The following is a 19,845-nucleotide window of genomic DNA, read 5'->3' on the forward strand; positions in this document are numbered from 1 at the left end:
ACCTCTCCCTTTCCTCCCCTCCCCTTCCATCCCCTCCCCTCAACCTTTCCTCATATCCCCTCACCTCTCCCTTGCCTCTCCTCACCTCACCTCTCCCTTTCTTCCGCCCTTATTCCCATTCCTCCCTCACCACTCTCTTTCCTCCCCTCTCCCTTACCACTCCCTTTCCTCCCTTCCCCTCACCACTCTCTTTCCTTCCTTCCGCCTTACCATTCCCTTTCCTCCCTTCCCCTCACCACTCTCTTACCTCCCCTCCCCCTTACCACTCCCTTTCCTCCCCTTCCCCTCACCTCTTTCTTTCCACCCTCTGCTAACTCCCCTCGTCTAAGTCCCCTTCAGAAACGAAACTGATGCAGTGTTATTGCATATATTCTGCTTATTTATATTATTGCAAACGATAGCAGTTTATCGCTGCAGATTGGATCATTAATGTCCCAAAAATTCCCATAATAATAATAAACAGTTTGCTTTGGATGTACAGTTCACAAATGTTCTTTCTATTTTCTCCAGAAAGCAAAAATGATGAATCTATGGTGACCCAACCCGGGGCCATCAGCCCCACCATTGTGGAGCGATTAGAGGAAGAAGATGATGAAATTAGTAAGCAGACATTCAGTTTTTATCACTTTGTAACATTTTTCGTATTTATTTTGCAGAAGAAATATTTTCAGAGAACCCGTACGACTAAAGTGAATGTTCCCGACCTACATTTTTTTCCCCTTCACATTTTTTGGCCCCTTCAGAAGAAGAAGAAGAAGAAGATAATTGTTTCTCTTCACTGTCAGAATCGAGATACAAACCAATTCTCTTCTTGTTTTGTCCCTTCTTGTTGTCTCCTCTATAGAACATCTGCAGTCCTCAGGACGAGTGAATAACATTGTTTCTAGGTTCAAGAATCCGGAAAATTATTCTGTGAGCTCTCAACAGACGGATAGCGGAGTCTCGACCCAGAGTGGGGATGAAACCTCTCCGAACCAGCATGGGGAGGGAGGAGGATCAAGAGTTAACCTAGCAAGGGCCTCCAGCTTGAAGGCAAGGGTAAGCAAGGGGGGTAGAGAGCATTTGGGCAAGTTTAGCCTATGATGCAATAAACTGATTCTTAGGTTCGTTCTTTTCTTATTTTTCCTTTTTTTTTTTAATGTGCTAAATTTTCTGAATTTGTGAACTTGGACCATAGTATGTGGTGTATATTGGAAAAGTCCCATGAATAGTTTAACAGCATATGTTTGACTGAACCTGGTTGTTTCTGTAAATCCGATATTAGTGACGGCAATATCTTGGAACGGAAAACTAGTGTTTGTTGTACCCAGCAACACGGACAAAATTAGAACAGTTTGTGTTTTACAGGGTCTGACCTCTGCATGTCACATCAAAACCAAAGAAGTAAGGTTGGGATGCCTTCGTGTGTGTTCATTAATGGGACGGGGGCTGAGAAACAAATCAAGTTGTTTGGGTTTTTTTCCCGTGCCCGGGCACTATCTGGGGTGACTTCCCCAGAAAGAAAAGAACCAATGGTTTCATACATTACAGCCTAATCCACTGCCAATCTCTATTTCACTAGTTTGACCTCCCTCTGTAACTCTTTGGTCTAGTCCATTTACTATTCACACAACAGTCTATGTTAATACTGACCATGTAAACCTTTTTCATGGATATAAAAAAACAAAATCCTAAGTAGCAAGGACGGAACGAATCACCACTCACTGCGGGTCGTGTGTTTGGTTATCGTTTATCCTACGTTCGTATCTCTGTGGTGACGTTTAATTGGGTGTGTGCCATCACAGACTATCATAGCGGTTGACAGATGATACTTGCAACCTCTCTACGCTCGATCAAGCATATCTCTTCTCTTAACTCCGTCCTGGCGTGATCAAACACCACCTTGTGCCATTAACGATATGATCGTGACAGTTTATTTGGAAAAGTCTCGGTCCACGACCAACGGATGTTTTCTGCTCGATCGATACCATATGCAGGACACTGTAACAAACGATCTACTCTACTTCAATGCAAAGAGCGTGATAAAGTATGTGTCCCAGGCATGGCTTCAGGTCTCATTCAAATAGCAACGAGGGTTGTGTCGTGCGATACATTCATAGATTAAGTACGCTTTTGACACAAGGCGTGTGTGGTTCCATACATACAGCAGGTTTGAGTTGCCTTTGGCAGTGCTGAGCTTTTGATTGGGTTTACTTTGATCCAGAGATCTGTATACAGTATAGGTTATCAGGCATTAGGACCCTTAAAGACAGCTCCCTCTTTGTGAACACCAGAGAAAGAACAAAAATGATATCGAGCTTATCATTAAGTTTTAGTTGATAAGAATGTTTGAAATCTTTAAAATCCTAGCCCCCCCCCCCAAAAAAAATATTAATATTTGACATGAAATATTCATTTAGCAAGTTTATTATAATAATTAATATAAAATATGGCCCCTTTTCTTGTATCGATCTCACAAAGTTACATTACGTTATTTTCGCTAAGAAAATAAGGAGAATAAGTCGGTCTTATAATTAGATTTTTGATATGAAAGTCAAACAATTTCATATTCACTGCAGTAGATTATAGTTATGTAAGACCAAAAGAACAATTTTTATAATCTTTATCTCTTTTCAGAATGAAACCAGAACTAAAGTCCGAGTCCATGACCGAAGATCCAAGAGGTAATTTTTTCATTTTTGGTTACCTCTCAAAGAATTATGTTTCCCTGAATTTTGTCATATCTTCGTTTTCCTTGTTTTTTCTTGTTTTGTTTTAGTCACAAAGTGAGTGCATTGTTTTGTGTTTGAAATCCTTTTACTTCTTTCCATGTCTATATCAGTTTCAACAAATTGTATCGTAAACAGTGTTGTTTTTGGTAATTGTCTCAATAGGGCTTTGTTCTCTTAAATAAAACAAAATATTCTCAAGCCTATTTTTAATCTTCTCATCCCAATGCATGACTTTATCAAGCAGGTTTCATAAATTTTGCCCCAGTTTTTTTGTTTTTTTTGGGTGGGGGGTTTTCTTTTCCACTTTCAAATTATCTGGTATGCATGTTGGAGAGGGAATGCATCGGTTTTTGTTTCTAATAAACTTGCATTATCGGAATGGCTGTATCAGTATAAGGGAAACATAATGTGGCCAAGCGGGGTGGTAAGGGATCGCGTGGGGTAAGGGGAGGGGATCCATTTTGTTTCTTAGAGATTTGCTTTAACGTAGACAAGAACCCGTCTTCTCATGATTTCTTGATCATCAAAGAATTGTTATAATGACAGAAATGAAATAAAATGTTATCATATTTAGAGCAGCTAATATTGTTGATTCGGATTATGCATTCCATTAAGCAAACAAGTGGATTTATCCTAAAATTTCTTTTCCAGTTTTTGATGTGGTTTTCCTAAAATCTAATTATTATAATGAGGTACTTCTTTTCCCCAGGAATTTGCCATTTGTCCCTTTGATTGTTGTAGACAAACCAAAGGGACAAGGCTGTATTTTGTTTTCACAAACATACCTTACACATGTAGCACACCCGTACAGTGTATCAGGCAAACACTACTAACCTCAATATGTACAGCCGTACACAAACTACACACGCTCTTGCCATTGCATGTGTCTGAACAAGTAGAACCCCAAAAAAGGGTATGAACACAGAATGAGACTTACCTGATATCAATTGGTAGAACGAATAATATATGAGTATACTTGTCACTAAAGCTATATATATAATATATATATATGCATATATATATATATATATGTTTATTTCGAATTGGTTAGCATCATGTTTGATCCCTAAAGTAAGGCAAAATATGTCACCAAAACAGAACTAATATTGTTTGATACCTCTGGACGTACTATCAGCGTCTATAGCCTAGTGGTTAGGGTGGTCCGCATATAAAGTGTGAGGCCCTGGTTCAAATCCCAGTTTTTCCACTATTCTGGATTTTCCATCTCACTACAATTTCAATATTTATATATATATATTAATATATGTTCATATATATGAAAAACTCCATGATTCTCTAGTGTGTTACTGGGCATACAGCGTTATACCATGGAACTGGTTCTGCCTACGAAAAAACCTGTGTCCGTTGACTTGTTTATAAACATATCTTTAAATTTGGCTCATATCATACAAAATGGCTAATCCCTATGGAAAAGAAGTACCTGGTCATGATATTATAACATATTGTAATATTGCATCATATATAGGAAACCTTTCAAAATTGGAACAGAGGATTTAGCGTTAGCTGTGATATGCATCGGTCTCTGCGTATGTTTTTAATGGAATGCAACTCTGAGAGGAAAGAAAATCTTTCATAGGCTTATAGATCGGTGGACTAGTTTTTGAAAGGAGTATTCTGGTGACAGACAATGTGAAATTAATATTGAAGAGAAAAATATTCCACACTGCTAGTTTGATAACCCCTCCATCTTGATATCTTGTCCCTAACTCAAAAATATGGTTGCTTGAACGTAACCTTATTTGACTGGCTATGAAACCTTCAATAACAGCAAGTTGAATTACAGTAGAGGGTTTGTGATGTCATCTGGGCATATGTTTTTCAATTGATAGCTTTACATCTGGGCTATGATAATCTTCTTGTTGATTTATCCCTGAAGCCACGTAAATATGGAATGTTTGCTTAATAACATTCTCTGTACTTAGAATTTACATCAAAAATGTATCTTTTTTATAGAAATATTCTTTTCCTCATTGGGAAAATTATTGACAAATTATAGAGAATAACAAAGATTGATAAGTTTACAAAATTTGAGAATTTCATAATGTTATTGCAAAACGGAAAAAAAATTGCTATTTAGGATGTGGTTTTCTTCAGATTCAGGAAATTTTCAGCAATTTTGTTATTAAAGCAATCAACTTCAGCCAATAGAATATCATTTTGAAAGTCTCTAATTGTTTTGAAGAGGTTTGATGAGTGTGTATAGGAATGCTTTCTTAGAATTATAGTGGTATAGGTCAATACAACAGAGATTATTGTTGTGTACTTTAAGCTTTGTCCCTCCCTGATCCATATATTGTAAATTGTGCCAAATAATTTAGAAAAAAACTATATAATCTTGCCATAAAAAAAACTCCCACAAACATGAAAAATAGTGTAAAATATATTTTAATGAAATTAGGTTGGTCTTCAAAGAGTTGCAATAGAAGAAGTGTAGAATGTCACAAGAAAATTAAAAATAAAACCCAATAAAATGAAATCTCTGCTGATTTTCATTATTAATGAATAAATGAGAGTTGGAAATTTTTAAATCCTACCAAAAATATGTGAAACATTTCAATTGAATTTGGCATTAACCAAGTTTCTTGCAATAAATAATCACAAACATGGTTCTAGTACTGAAAGTACAAAAATAAACAATTTTAAAGTTCTGATGGGTGGTAATAATTTATTTAAATAATTTGTAATGATGAATACTATGATATCTTGAGTTTGAAATATTAAATGTTATTATAGGACACACAGACGACATGTTAGTTACCACAATTTTTATACAAACTGAGCTGTTCAATATGTGTGATATTTTTAAACATTTTGTGAAATGTTTGGACAAAGATGTTGGATTTAGATATAAAACAAAACCGTCTGTTTAACATCTGAAGTGGCTTTTGTCATCATCATCATCATCCTCTGGCACCTTGACGACATGAGAGGCATAACAGAGCCGAGGAGTAGTTCATCAAAGTCGAAAGTGCGTGGCGGAAAACAGTGCACGCAACCCACGGCAAACGGATAAGCAACATCTGTCGAGCCGCGAAATACGATCTTAGATTAAAATGCAATTGCCTCAGTTTAACGTAACATGAATAGAATGCACTGAAACTGTGTGAGTGATTAGTTGGAAAACGGCAAAGAGGAGATACTTGACGTTTGTCATTACCGGGTAAATAAATGCTCGATTACCATTCGAATAGAAATCTGTAAAAAAAAAAGGGCAAAGGTGGCAAGAAAATGTGAAAGGAGGAGCTAGAAAAAAAGTCCAAAAGAATCTGAAAAAATTACAACTGAGAAGAAAAAAAGATGATTGAGTAACATCAAAGTGAGCAAGGTTGAAGGGTAAGATGAATTTTGATGAGTAAAAATGTTGCTTCAAAAATTTCTTGACTGAGACTGAATGGTAGTCAAGATTTAGGATAGCAGAATAGTGTGGTAAAGATGTATGGATTCAGCGGTTAGGACGTTGGCATGGTAATGTGTCCTGCAGAGATGTGCAGCAAACAAAACATTTGATACTGTTGTATTTTCAAGTATGGCGCACACACACACAGAAGCAAACAGCTCTTGGGAGAAGCGCGAGCTCTTATTCTCAAAATGGTAGTAGAAAATGTAAAGGTTAAGATTAAAAAAACTTTTTAATTAAACAATTTGATCAAAAAATTAAATTAAAAAACAAAGGCTATTGTCCAAAGTAATAAGTGATATGAAAGAAAACCAAGTTGGAAAACAAAACTTGAAATGTTGCCAAGAGGGAAGTCATTTTTATTAATTAAAAGTTAGAATAAAAATAAATAGTTTACAAAGTTAGAATAAACAAATAATAATTACAATAATAAGAACTAGCTCTAATTGATCTGTCTTAAGAAAATCATTAGAAATGACATAAAAATCCACACAGTTTTATTTCTTGATAAAAATGAATTTAAAAAAAAAAAAAAATAGGATATAAGAAAGAAAGAAATTTGTCAATACTTTTCAACCAGTGATCTGAAAATGAAGCAAATTGCATTTGAAAATGGAGGTGACATTCCTACCCTACCCCCCCAACTCCTTTCCCTACCACCCCCCTCCCCTTTTCAAAACTTTAAATATTTCTTTAATAAAAACCAGGTTTAGTTTAATCTCAACTTTGGAATGTATACAATTTTTGCTTTAACTAGACAAATTTCATTGCATGTTGCACTGGGGTTTTGATTTTCTTTCACTTTTTTAATGTTTTTGCAGTTATTTTGCTATTCTCTAGTTTTCTTTCTGGTTTTATTCTTTTGAATGCTTTTTCTTTTCGTTGATTGCTTTTTTCTTTTGATCTTTGGTTGGTATGATATGAGTGCATTTTTCTCCTTTTATTTTATTTTTTTTTTCTCTCTCATTTCTAACCCATGAAGTGGCCAAAACGAAACCGATTCAATCCACTCTAAGGAGTAAGTTTCTCATTTTCATGTTTTTGTTTCTTAACGTTCACTCACCAAATTTTCACGCCAGTCCAGGGTTTTGTGTTTTTACTCTCCCCCACGATTAGGGACTAAATCTGACAAATTTACAATATTCATACCATGCCTTCAAAAATTTTATACTCTGAAAGCAACAAGACACTCCATTCTGTCAGTGGTCAATTGGAGGTTTCATTGGGGGGGGAGGGGGAGGGTAAGGCAGGGTCCTGTCAGTGGCCAGTTGGAGGTTTCATGAGGGGAGGGGGGAGGGGAAGGGTAAGGCAGGGTCTCATGAGTGCAGGGATAGGAGTGTAGAAATGAGAATGGGAACAGAATCTGGGTTTTGGGTGAGGGGTGGGGGTCGGCAGAGGCGGAGGGGGTCTCTAGAAGCCTAATCGTGCCTTGCGTACTACTTTCACAGCTCACTTCTAAGCCTTGTCAGCACTTTTGCACTTGGTCTAATTGTCGAGTGGGTATAAAGGGAACAGGGATTAGATAGGATGAACAGCTTAAGACAGAGAGTCTTCACCATGCTTTACATATTACCAACACAAGCAAATCTAACTTTGTCAGCCCTTTTAGCACCCAGATGGTGGTGTAGGTGGGTATGGGTTGAAGATTTAAGAGATGTGGTAAAATTATCTACAATAGGGGATTGGGAGGGAGGGAAGGAGGGAGGGAAGGAGGAAGGGAGTGGGGTGCATAAGATCCTTTAGCATGTTTCCACATGTTACTATCTCAGGAACCTAGTGTTTGGTGTCGATATGAGTGCACATATTGTAGAAATATATTATAGATCTGGGATGTTATATTATAGACTTCAGCTCTTCACTATAAGGTAGTTGTAAGAGATTGTTGTTCATCTAATTGGTGGTACTATTAAACACAATCTATTGTGAGTAAGGAGAGAGAGAGAGATTAAGAGTGGAACCAATGTAGCCTACTAGTCATCTGCTATCCTCCTCTAAATATTTTAGAAGATTGCAAGTTGTGTTGTAGAGGTACTAGGGGAAGATGGGAGTGGGGGGGAGGGGGGTGTGGGTGAAGATTGGTCATTACCCCGTAGGTAGACATGAACTTCTTGGCAAAACCACTCTTCTTCCTTTTTATTTATCTGCTATGGCTGGGTGCTGATCTTTTCCTATGGTTCCATCTCTTTTCACCTCCCGTCATTCTGGTGACTAGCTTCAAATCGGAATATGTTTCTGCATGGTGTGGTTTTTTTTTTCTACAAAATTTCTATAACCGCTCTTTTATTCACTGTCTCTGTTCTTTCTGGATCTGATGGTAAGCAGGATCGACAGAAAGATGCAATCTCTTCACATGTCTGTTTTTGTTTAGAGTTTTTATGTGTGTGTGTTTTTGAGTGTTTAAGGATTAGACATAACAGGATGTTCCATATGATGATGTTACAGTTACAAGTGTTGGGAATCTGTTAGTCAGTTAGGTGTTTCTCGGAAGGTGCCCTTTCAATGGCACCGCTCGAAAATCAGACTAAAATAGTTAACAATGGCATGAGATGTCGTCTTCCTGTTTTCGGGATTGTTCATCTCCGCGAGAAATTTCAGGCTTCGATCGACAAAAGCAGTATAAAGTATAGAGGAACTGTGAAAATAGTCCAGAGTTGAACAAACAAGCACAGTGTTGCATGTTATAGTTGTCATGAGGAATTTTCATCCTTCTGTTTGCAACATGTAAGACTACAAATCATCCCTCTGCAAACAAGACATTTTGTGCAAATTCATTTCATCATTGCTTTAAAACAATGCCATATCCCACCCCTCCCCCTCCTATTGGGGTCTGCTGCCCTAGTGGCAGAGAGAACCATACTGCAATTCGATACGAAAATCTTTGGCAGAAAATTTATTCAGTTTGCAAAGTTGATGACCAGAGGATAAAATATTCCTCGGGGAGATTCACTCCTTTAATTTTTTCTTCTCTCTGTTTTGTTGGTAACCCGAGCAGGGAGAAGCAATTTTTTTCAATGCATGTGGTGCCTGGATCGGGTGTCATTCGCAGCACCGTAATATGATATGATTACGGCGCCTGCCATAGAAATACGGGTGGAATGTGATAGAAATGGTAGAGGAACAGGGGAGGGGGATGAATTAATATGTAAAAATTAAGTTATATGTATAAGACATTAGAGGGAAAGGAAAAGAAGAGTAAGTGGGGTAGGTTTGAAGATGACATTGTTGTTTAGAGAGGTTATGAATGAGGGGTTGTGAAGAAATCGATGGAAAGGTAAAGATTAAATTTTTTTAGTCAGCTGATGGTTGAGGTTTGTGGGTGGAGTGGGGCTGGTGGAGAGAATGAATAGATGTAAGGGAAGGGTAGGATTCAGTTTTTGTAACGTGCAGTTACCACACAATGGAGGGGTGGGGGAGGGTGGAAGATGTAAATAGAATGAGTTCAGTTCAATGTAAAGAACTTGTTGGGTTGATGAAGGGGGAAATACGTAAGTATGGCATGGTCTGGGGGAGGGGGATGGGTGGGTGGGTGTAATTAGGTTTTTTAAGTAGGAAATTGATGGAGAAAATGTGAAGGGGGGGAATTTTGTTGTCATTGAGGAGGGGAGATCATAAATGTTGTGAATAGGAGTGATTTCAGTATGAGTTTAAGTATTTTGGTCTGGGGGGTGGGGGGAAGGGGAAGATAGTGAAGAAAACAAAGAGAGCTTGGTGGTTGGGTGGAATCTTCGTACTTTTCCAGACTCGGACAATGTACTTCATAATACCTACAGTAGGAGAGCAAACCATTGGATAATTGGAAAACCTTTCAAAAGTCTCAGAAATGAATTAACACCACATGGTGTGACTATTCAGCATCTGTCTAAAATGAAATAAAAAAAAATCTTTCAAGGAAACCAATTTCATTTTCAGTTTATTTTTGAAGTTAATTTATTTTAATTTTTTGATTGATTAACCAAACTGATTTATTATCAATGATATTTTTTAAAAAAACAGTTTATTATACTGAAACTGTAAAGAGAAATATAAAAATAACCTTGACTATTTCACCAATTTTGTAACATTTTCCAACTAATTCATAATTATTGTGAACGTGTTTTTTTCTCAAATGTAAGGGGGGCGAGGGGAATGGCCCCTCCCCCAATGTAGGTGATGGTGGATTAAACATCAGTAAATAAACCCTGGACTGGCCATACTCTCTCATCTCATTAATCATTCAATAATATTTGCATTTGCTTGCTATTTTGCATATTCTAATCATGGTCTTCTGTTCTGTTCTTATGATTATTCAGTGATTCATTCTTGCTCATTTTATAGTCTCCATTACATTAAATCTCATTGTATGGTGATGTTTGTATGCATATTCATTAACATTTGTTTATAGACACTCCGAATCAAAGGTCAAAGGTCATTCATCCAAGGTTTATGGGTTTCCTTCTCTCACAGGAAGGAGAGAGAGATAGTGAGAGAGAATCAAATAGCAAAACATGATTGATTTGTGGGTCCATATTTATAAATAGTAATACTGCAGAAGAAGACATTGTTTGTCTGTTTATGTTTGTGTTTGTTTATGTATTTATTTGTTTGTTTTGTTTATTCTGAACAGTTTCGATATCCAGACATCCAGTACAGTACTCTCACACCACAGTACACTGTTCAGAAATGTCCTCTGTTTGTATGCGATGCTTAATTTACAATTTGTTTCATTTCTATTTATAGATATTATTATAGGAATGATGATCCAACATATTTCCCCTTTTGATAGTTCATTAATCTCTCTTTTTTACTTCGTCAGTGTTTGTACCTTTTTGAAGCAAATTACCGATTTTTAGGCACCTCAGTATGGAAGCTCTCCTTATGAAAAGAACGATGTTGGCCAGCTGCCCCTAAATTTTGTGATTTTCTATGTAAATTTCACGACCTGTAATGGATTTGTGATTGGTCAGCTAAACCCAACACTCTTTTCATGGATTATATGTCTCTGCTTTTCCTGTAATACTTGGAAAGCCCAAAGTTGTGATTCTTTTTGAAAAGATCTGATTCATCTAATAAATATTATTTCTCCATAGCTATTTTGATTATCGTCGTTTTATTGCGAGTTAAGCAGATCGACAGGTTATAGACTCTGTCAAATTTTAGCAGTTGTTGGACTTTATTCACCTTTGTCTCTACTTCATGTGTATGCGATAGTATTCATTATTCAGTTTCGTTGTGTTAACTTTAGTGGTTATGATTGCACCAAACATAAACCATGAAACTTTGTCTTCTTCCTGGGTTTCGGTATCATGTTACTTCTGACTTTTGTTCTGCCTATTGTAAGTTATACCAAAATTTTCATCCAGTGTCATTTATGGAGTTCCAAGTACTTCCTGTTATATCTCGTAGATCCCGTGAGTTAGCGTTTCACTTATTGTCTTTTGGTCGTTTATACTCATATCTGATTTTACATTCGGCCGAGTACATTGCATTGACTTCCGAGGGTTCGCCCAACCGATTGAACGGATTGAAACCAAAAGAGAAAAAGTTGTGATCTATTCTGCGTGGGGCTTTAATCTTTGAAAGATTTGTGGGGGGAAAAAATGCCAAAAGCAGCTGTAAAAGGAATCCCATTGAATGGCTGGAAAATTGATTGATCGATGGATGGAAACATATATGGATAGAGGCAGCATGTGAAGCAGACACAGTTGTCGTCATATTTTGCAAGATCATTTCTCGGTCGGATTGTCCGTGGCAGACGATTCCCAGTTGAGAATCCTCTCTGCGGTTTGGATTATAATCACCTACGAGTGGTTCTTCAGCGTGGTCTGAGGTTACCCACGGCAAACAAAGGATGCATACGACAGCCATTTTGATCCGGTACTATTCCCTGGGACGTTCCTCTTAGGTTTCTCCATCTGTTCTAAATGTCGTCAGTCGGTCATTAGCATCACTGACAACTTAACACAGCAGCTCTCCTGAACAGAAGAAGAGTCGGTTCAACTCGGCCGTAGGGAGTGGGGTGTGTTGATTCCGAGTGTTCGTCTACATTTGGATAAGCCATTGGCCTCTCAGACTTGCGTAAGGAGAGATGCCAAGGGACCGATTTGATCCGTGGCTCGGTAAACGACATGGAAGATCGTGATAGTCCCAAAGTCCACAATGGTCTGCGTCGTAGTGCAACCACTTGGTATATCCAGATCCAGATCCATAGCATCAGGTAGTATATCGCTGGTCCAGTTCAATGATCTGTTTACTCAACTTGGTTTTTCCCCATTTTCACGACAAAATATCTCTTTCTTTCTGAACTCCGGAGACCACCTATTCATATCCAGTTCCATGCAGCCAAATAATTCTTGTCGGTTTTCTCAAAAATGTTGGTAATTTCCTGGTCAGTCTTCTGTTGTTAATTTATGTAAAATAAGTGGTTTTACAAAAAAAAAAGAGTCAACTCTCACTTGATACCCCTTCCATGGAAACATTCTTGGTTGGATTAAATGACACTAGGGTTTGTTCCCCGGGTTTCAAGGTCAAAACAGGGTACTTTGGCTTCTGATGAGTACCTGTAGCAAAGATATAGCTGGTGTCAATCCCTAATATAACCAGCCCTTAACCGGTGTCGATCCTTGCAATATCCAGCATTTAGGTGGTGGCGATCCCTAATATTGTCGATCCCTGATATATCCAGCCCTTAACTGGTGTCGATACCTGAAATATCCAGCATTTAGGTGGTGTCGATCCCTGATATATCAAACCCTAAGGTGGTGTTGATCCATGAGATATCCAGCCCTTAGGTTGTGTCGATCCGTGAGATATCCATCCATTAACTTGTAGCGATCCCTGAAATATCCAGCCCTTAACTGGTGTTGATACCTGAAATATCCAGCCTTTAGGTGGTGTTGATCCCTGAGATATCCAGCCAATAACTTGTGGCGATACCTGAAATATCCAGCCTTTAGGTGGTGTTGATCCCTGAGATATCCAGCCAATAACTTGTGGCGATACCTGAAATATCCAGCCTTTAGGTGGTGTTGATCCCTGAGATATCCAGCCTTTAGGTGGTGTTGATCATTGAGATACCCAGCCCTTAACTGGTGTTGATCATTAAGCTATTTCTTTGCTTGCGGGTGGGTGCCTGTCATAAGCCACGGTATCTCATGTAACAGGGATACACGTTACTCTTTTTCAAATTTTCACATAGTTATTAATCCCACCAACATGATTGATAATTTCCAGAAGGCAGAATAAGTTGTGCTTAATATTTTAGTCACAAAAGAAGCAGCAGAAAATAACCAATGATTATTTACACAGCAAAGATCGTTTCCCCCCCCCCCCCCTCTATCCAGTTTCTCTTGTTCCTAGACATAACATACGGTTTGGAAGCTGACAGCTATTATGCAGTCCATTCTCTCTCGTACCACCTCGTTGCATATCCGCACCAAACGGTAGTTTTCAGTTCTGTTCATATGAGATAAGATTCTCATTTTGTAAATCCTGGGAGATTAGAATGTAGATTATTACTCCTCTATTAAATCCCATGGGATTAAGTTTAAAGTTATTACATGTCAGGGAGAATACGATTACATATTCCGTGGAAAGTTTTCCACTCCTCTTGGGGTATCATGTTCCCTCAGTCACTTGATGCAGCGAAATGTAATAACATATATTCAGACACGCATGAAATGGAGGAATGATTCTGTTTTGATTACTTAGTGGCTTTCTTTCTGTGTCTTCAAATATGACTAATATTTTTGGAACCTTATAGCGCCATTACTTGCTCGAATTAAAAGAGGTTTTCATGGTCGTGCTATGGAATGGTAATTAGAAACTTTCTAAAAGAGATTCTCGACAAGTTTTTATTTAAAGATTCAGGAAAAATATTTTTTAATTATTATTCTTAATAGTTATTGAAAATTTGTAGTGCATTCATGTAATGGAATAATGACCTGCATCCTATCAGGTCTGCAGGGCTCATTTACATATCACAACATAGAAATGAATTATTCATGAGAAGGCTGTAATTCTGTTTTAACCAAATCTTAATTGAAGTTGAATTTCATGCATAAATTGCTATGGAGGAATGGTAGGAACTTGGATAGTGTAGGGGATGAGGGACACATGAATAGATAGGGCATGAAATGGATAAGATAAATAGGTTGTGAGAATGTGATGGTAGCAACTGAGAGGATGGTATGGTATAGTAGGGGATGAGGGACACATGAATAAATTGGGCAGGGAAATAGATGGAATGGACAGCTTTTGAGTAGGATGGTGATGGTAGTAGCAAAAGATACATGTACATGGTGAAAAGGAAATCAACAGCAAGAGATGGTAGTTGGAACTTGGAGGGAATTGTGAGTTTGTTGATCTCTCTGCTGAGTTTCATGGTAAAAAGGAAAAATTAGTCTCTGAGTATGGTTTATGCACGCACCATCTGCTTCGATTCCATTTAGTTTTTCTCTTTTAACTTGCAGTGTATCCTAACAAGTTTTCCCATGCTGTAGATTGTGATTAGATTATATCCTAGCTTTGTCCTCCTAACAGATGAAATATCAGAAAAGTCAGAACACAGAATCAGTCGTTGGAACACAAGCATCACACGCGACAGTTTCCAAATTCTCTTGCCCATTCGAAGCATCCCTCCAGCAATAAAGAAAAACAAAAATATTTAATTAATCTTTAATTTAATGTTATCACACAAAGAGAACTTTATCTCTTTATGACATAAAGAGCTAATAAAAATATTCCATGGCTTCGATTTGTTTTAGCGGGAGGGGAATGGAGGGGGGGGGAAGGATCACACAACTTTTATGAAATTTATGAATGAAGAAATGTCACTTGACAAGTAATCAGTGACTCTATTTTCATTTTTTTTTTTTTTCCAATAGTCTAATTTAATTTTTGTTATTTTCTATTCTCAATGGATGAAGAACCTTTAAGGACAATCACATTAACAACATTCGTAATTACTCGTCTTTGTGAAGAGATGCTCTTCCAGAATAGTACCGGACACAAAGACCAAGCAAACCTAGCTCTCCCTTGTTCCCCCTCGTCACGTCTTTTCCCAATTCAACAAAGGTGTTAATCGTAAATAGCATCAGTCGTTAAAAATCTTTACCCTAACTTCTGTTTCTTTTTATTTTTTCTGACTTTTAAACGAGTATCAAGTGATTAGAAAAGAAGACCAAAAAAAAAAATGATGGGGGGGGGAGGGGAGGATGATTTAAAGATGTAGAATAAATTTAGCTGTCTCTAATTTCCTTGAGTCTCTTAGGTTACATTAAACAACTGCCAAGCAATGATACGATGTGAGGTTGATTGTGTCATGGATGACTGCCTTTGTTTTGATGTCTACGACGTAAACAAAAATTAGATTGCTTGCGGTTGCTTAGATTCAGTAGGATTTTGCACGATTTCCATTTCTGCTCGTAATATGAAGAATGTGGCATGTGTTCATAATTTATCCTGATAGAATGTTCTTAATTAGAACCATCGGAAAGGTCTTTGGGGTGCATCCAGGACTATGGATTTGAATGGTTGGGGGGAAGAGAAGTGATTTGAAAATAGAGGTGGAGAACATCGACTCTTAATCATGAAACTCTGTAACTCGAAGAAATAAAACGTATGTTTAAAGTATTGTTAGGTATTAAAGGTATTCTAGGGTTTTTGTAATAGTCAATTTTACCATATTTAGAAATAATCTTAGAGAATTTGTAATATGGCAATAATACACAAGTGTGAATGTTTAGCAGCCTGACATCTTTTGTCAATTTAATTAATTGTAAATCCATTTTTTAAATTATAATATTATGATAAAATATACAAGAAAACGATCTAAATAAAGGCAATTGAATAAAATAAATGGCCTGCAATTGTGAAAACAGCCCTTCAAAAAGGTATAAGATACCATGCATCAATCTATGCGCATGAAAATTAGGTATCGTGGTGGTGCCAGGGTGGGGAGTGGGGGGGGGGAGTGCAGGGTTACCAAAGTATCTTAAGTTTTATATTGTAGGAGGAAGTTAGGGATCAAATCAGAACAAGCAGAAGAGAAGAAATGAAATTGAATATTGACAAAAAGATGTCAAAAAAACAAAAAGCAAAGAACAGTTTGAAAATATTTTGAAAAGCCATTATTTAGGAGTTAAGATAGTTTAACCTCAATTGCTTGAACCTCAATTACTTAATTAATCGCTTGATTTGAGTTTTAACCAGTCTAACCTAATATGAAATATGAGTTTTTATTACTGTCTTGGACATTAATTTTAACCGAAGACTGTCGATTCATAATTGAATTGTGTAAAATAAAAAATTAGCAACGGTAATAAATACCCAGCGAATTAGGCATTCCCCCTTTGTCAATAATCTACCGTTTAATCATCTCAAAATAAACTCGTTGCTCCTTAACCACCCCCTAAGGCTTTCCCAGCACTCTATGCGTCCTTCGTCCTCCATCTCAACTCTTTACGTCGTCGTAGCGGCCTCGCCGGTGTGTTTTTTATTATTGAAATTTAACAGTCACAACGCTGTATGCTTGGCTTATTCCTGGACAAGTGTGTTGATTGCTCACACTCCTGTCGAGAGAGCGTTTGTTTAATGCAGCCGCACTTATTAGCGTAAATCACTCGTTCTTTGCCGTAGATCGACGTGAAGAAGGGTGGTGTTTATTCGACAGGTTCTGCCCTGTCCTGGAAAAACGAAGAAACAACTTGGAGAGGAGGCTTGTTTGCATAGTAGATAATTTTGCATCTCTTGGTAAATTCTTTCACGAGAGATCTATTACATCTGTAGAACATTTTGTAATCTTTCACTAGCCAATTTTCTGTAATTCTCAAAATATGGTGACATCTTTCATTTGGAATGGGTCCGAGACGATAAGATGCTATCACAAGCGAGAGTGTTTAGCTTTAAAACTTATACAAAAAAATAGCACTTTCATTACGATTCCCTAGTGTCATAAATTTGTTGTTAAGAAAGACACGTCAAGCAGATATATCTTTAGTGGGGGAAAATAATTGCAAGGAAAATAATATTGTTTGGAAGAAAGAAGGAAATATGTTAGGAGCCGAAAAAATTAATTTTTGGAGTGTATTCGAAGAGATTGAATAATTAATACTGGGTTTGGGATTTTGTGTGTAAAATTTGTACAGGCGGATATGACATCCTGGTGGATGGTAAATAGCTGAAATAGTGTTGTTTTACTCCTCTGTACGAACTATTAGTATTTGCTACAATGCAAATGATGCTCACCAGTAGAAGAAATTCATTACACTTAATAACAGCTACGGGTTTAACCAGGTTGCAAGAAAGCATTCCCACGTTCAATATTTATTTTTTTTGCTGAGGTAGTGAAGTTCTGATTCAACATCTCGTCTGAAGTCATTTCAAAGCATCGTGGACCGTGACTGCTCTTGACACCCAATCTGATACGATAAATGCTGAACGCACTCCTCGCGGATTGCAAGAAGGTTTAAAATCCGATACAATTCTTAGATTTCGACGGAGGATGTCGCCTTAGCTTGTCTCCTATTGTTAATCTTTATCCGTTTGATTCAAGCTTTACATTTCTGTCGGCCCGTAGTGTATAACAGACTAATAATGTTCACGGACTAATAATGTTCAGCGACTAATAATGTTCCTCGCAAAATAATGCAAGAGGGAAGGTATGTACGTCGACAGTTCCGTCGCTACCGGCAACAAGTTTTGCGACTTTTAATACCTCGATCCGTTAATCATCTTTCGTTTCTCTCTCTCTTTGTTTGAAATTGTCTGTGTGTCTAAACTCTCTCACCGAACACGTCATTTTCTCATGTGGGTTTTCTCTCTTCCTTCTTTATCCTGTCGCTGTCGTCTTCAAAGATAGTTTACATTTCTCAAACCCGTACGATCGCTATTTAATTGAGATGCTCGTCCTGGAATTCCTCGTTGATCGCATGCACGTCCGTTGCATCTTCCTCCTGCGATCGTTGCTTTGGCTCACACTTGTTTGAAAGATTCCTGGCTGTCTGTTTTAGCTACTATCTGGTGACATCGATAATGTGCTAGTCCCAGAATTCTACAAATCTCCCCCAAGGTCAGACACTCTGTATTTATTGATAAATGTCACTTCCTGATGCCGTTTCCTATTTTCGCATTAGCGAAAGAATGTGTCTATTCACCGTACGGAGATGGTTTCTAGTGTCACCAGATGTCGTGCTAGAGTGATCCTCATATTGTAACAGTAGTTTGCGTTTATCGGGAAAAAACCTGACAAGCATGCATGCATGCATGTCGTCGTCAATACACCTATACCCACTTGCTTACTACTCACTCATCCATGGCTTGGAGTAGAGACTTTCTTTTCCATATATCGGAATCAAACAGAATTTTTGAGACGGTTGGAATGTCGGTACGGTCTACAAGCAATTTAGCACAAGAACAAGAAATGATATTAGATAGTGCAATGTTATCGTTAGGAGTGATAAGGAGTTGATATTTTAGCAACGATTTTGCATCTCGATATTCTGACAGCCGACCGGTAGGAAGAATAAGTCGGACGTGCACAGGAATCTTAGTCTGGATTGTAGAGGATTTAATCTCACTATGTGGAAAATGTCATCTCGTCGTGACAGATTGTTTGGGAATATCTTAAATTAATTTATCGATAGGAAGCAGGGACCACATAGTAGTAGTTGCCGTGTTTCGTTACGGCAAATGGATTCATTCTCATCGTTCATATTCATTCTCATCTCATGCAGTTCATTTTGAAATTGTGTTCAAAATTGAGATATATTTGTCAAAAATTGTTGCAAAAGGATCAAAGACCATGAACAGAATATGTAGTATTTTATAAAGGGAATTACTGTGCTTTGTTTTGGTCGTTTGTTCTTTACCCGAATGAGGAAAAGAAAAAGAAACAAACATTGTGTTTATTCGTCTGGGATGTTTAATTTGCTTTGTCAATCTCAATTTGTGCAAAGCAATTTTTAAGTAAAGTAAGCCATTTACGTCAGTTGTCTTTCAATATACCAGGAATGTCCTTTTTTGCAGTCATATTCTTGGATTTACCTCAAAAGTTATATCGTTGGGAAAAAAAAGTTGGACAATGACCTTTGACCTTTGACACGAGTGTTCAATTTTAATCACTTTATGAATATTCATGATATATTGCTTGATACTAACCAATGATAAACCTGGCCATTATGTATCACGCTGACAACCACACATGGATTGTACGAACCATGAAACATGATAAGCACAGCAATAAATTTGGCAGGTATAACCTAACGGGTTGGATCGAGATCCGTAGGAAAATATCCCCCGTTGATCCGCCAACAAAGAGCAACACCTTTGATCGTTCTGTTTCTCCTTCGCATTACAGTGATGTCGACGTGGACCCACATTCTGTCATGGCCGTTCACACTGGCCACCTCAGCTCGCAGTCAAGTTTATCTGGAAAGTAAGTACCCAAACAAACTTTTAAAAGCCAGAAACATATATGTTAAATATTTCACATGATGTCAGTATATTTCAAACATATGGTATGATTTATAGGTTCAATATTTATTATAATAATAAATGCAAATTTATATAGCGCCAATATTCAGAGGAAAACCAATGCTCAGTGGCGCTAGTGCTCAGGGAAGGCAGTCAAAAATTGATAAGTTTTGAGTCTGTTTTTGAAAATGTTAACGTTGGGTGCCGACTTGATGTGCAGTGGAAGTGAGTTCCAAAGAGTAGGAGCGGCATTAGAAAACGATCGTT

General features: G+C 37.6%; 1 protein-coding gene and 1 long non-coding RNA gene across 14 annotated transcripts in view; both read left to right on the top strand.

The window, feature by feature from the left end:
• LOC139977083 (rho guanine nucleotide exchange factor 11-like) overlaps positions 1-19,845 on the top strand; it is a 177,320-nt gene that overhangs the window by 122,567 nt on the left and 34,908 nt on the right. For 12 of the 13 annotated variants that reach the window (XM_071986119.1, XM_071986120.1, XM_071986108.1 and 9 more), the window contains 5 exons: positions 511-600; positions 845-1,038; positions 2,617-2,663; positions 7,112-7,147; positions 19,463-19,540. In XM_071986119.1, coding sequence (XP_071842220.1) covers positions 511-600; positions 845-1,038; positions 2,617-2,663; positions 7,112-7,147; positions 19,463-19,540 — 445 coding nt within the window. The remainder of the gene's footprint in view (positions 1-510; positions 601-844; positions 1,039-2,616; positions 2,664-7,111; positions 7,148-19,462; positions 19,541-19,845) is intronic. The other variant, XM_071986115.1, reaches the window with a different exon arrangement.
• On the top strand, positions 9,814-19,462 carry LOC139977085 (uncharacterized). Its single transcript, XR_011796418.1, has 2 exons — positions 9,814-12,322; positions 17,452-19,462. It is a non-coding gene; the product is annotated as an uncharacterized lncRNA (long non-coding RNA).

Source organism: Apostichopus japonicus, chromosome 12, assembly GCF_037975245.1.
Source record: "Apostichopus japonicus isolate 1M-3 chromosome 12, ASM3797524v1, whole genome shotgun sequence".
NCBI classification, from domain to species: domain Eukaryota; kingdom Metazoa; phylum Echinodermata; class Holothuroidea; order Aspidochirotida; family Stichopodidae; genus Apostichopus; species Apostichopus japonicus.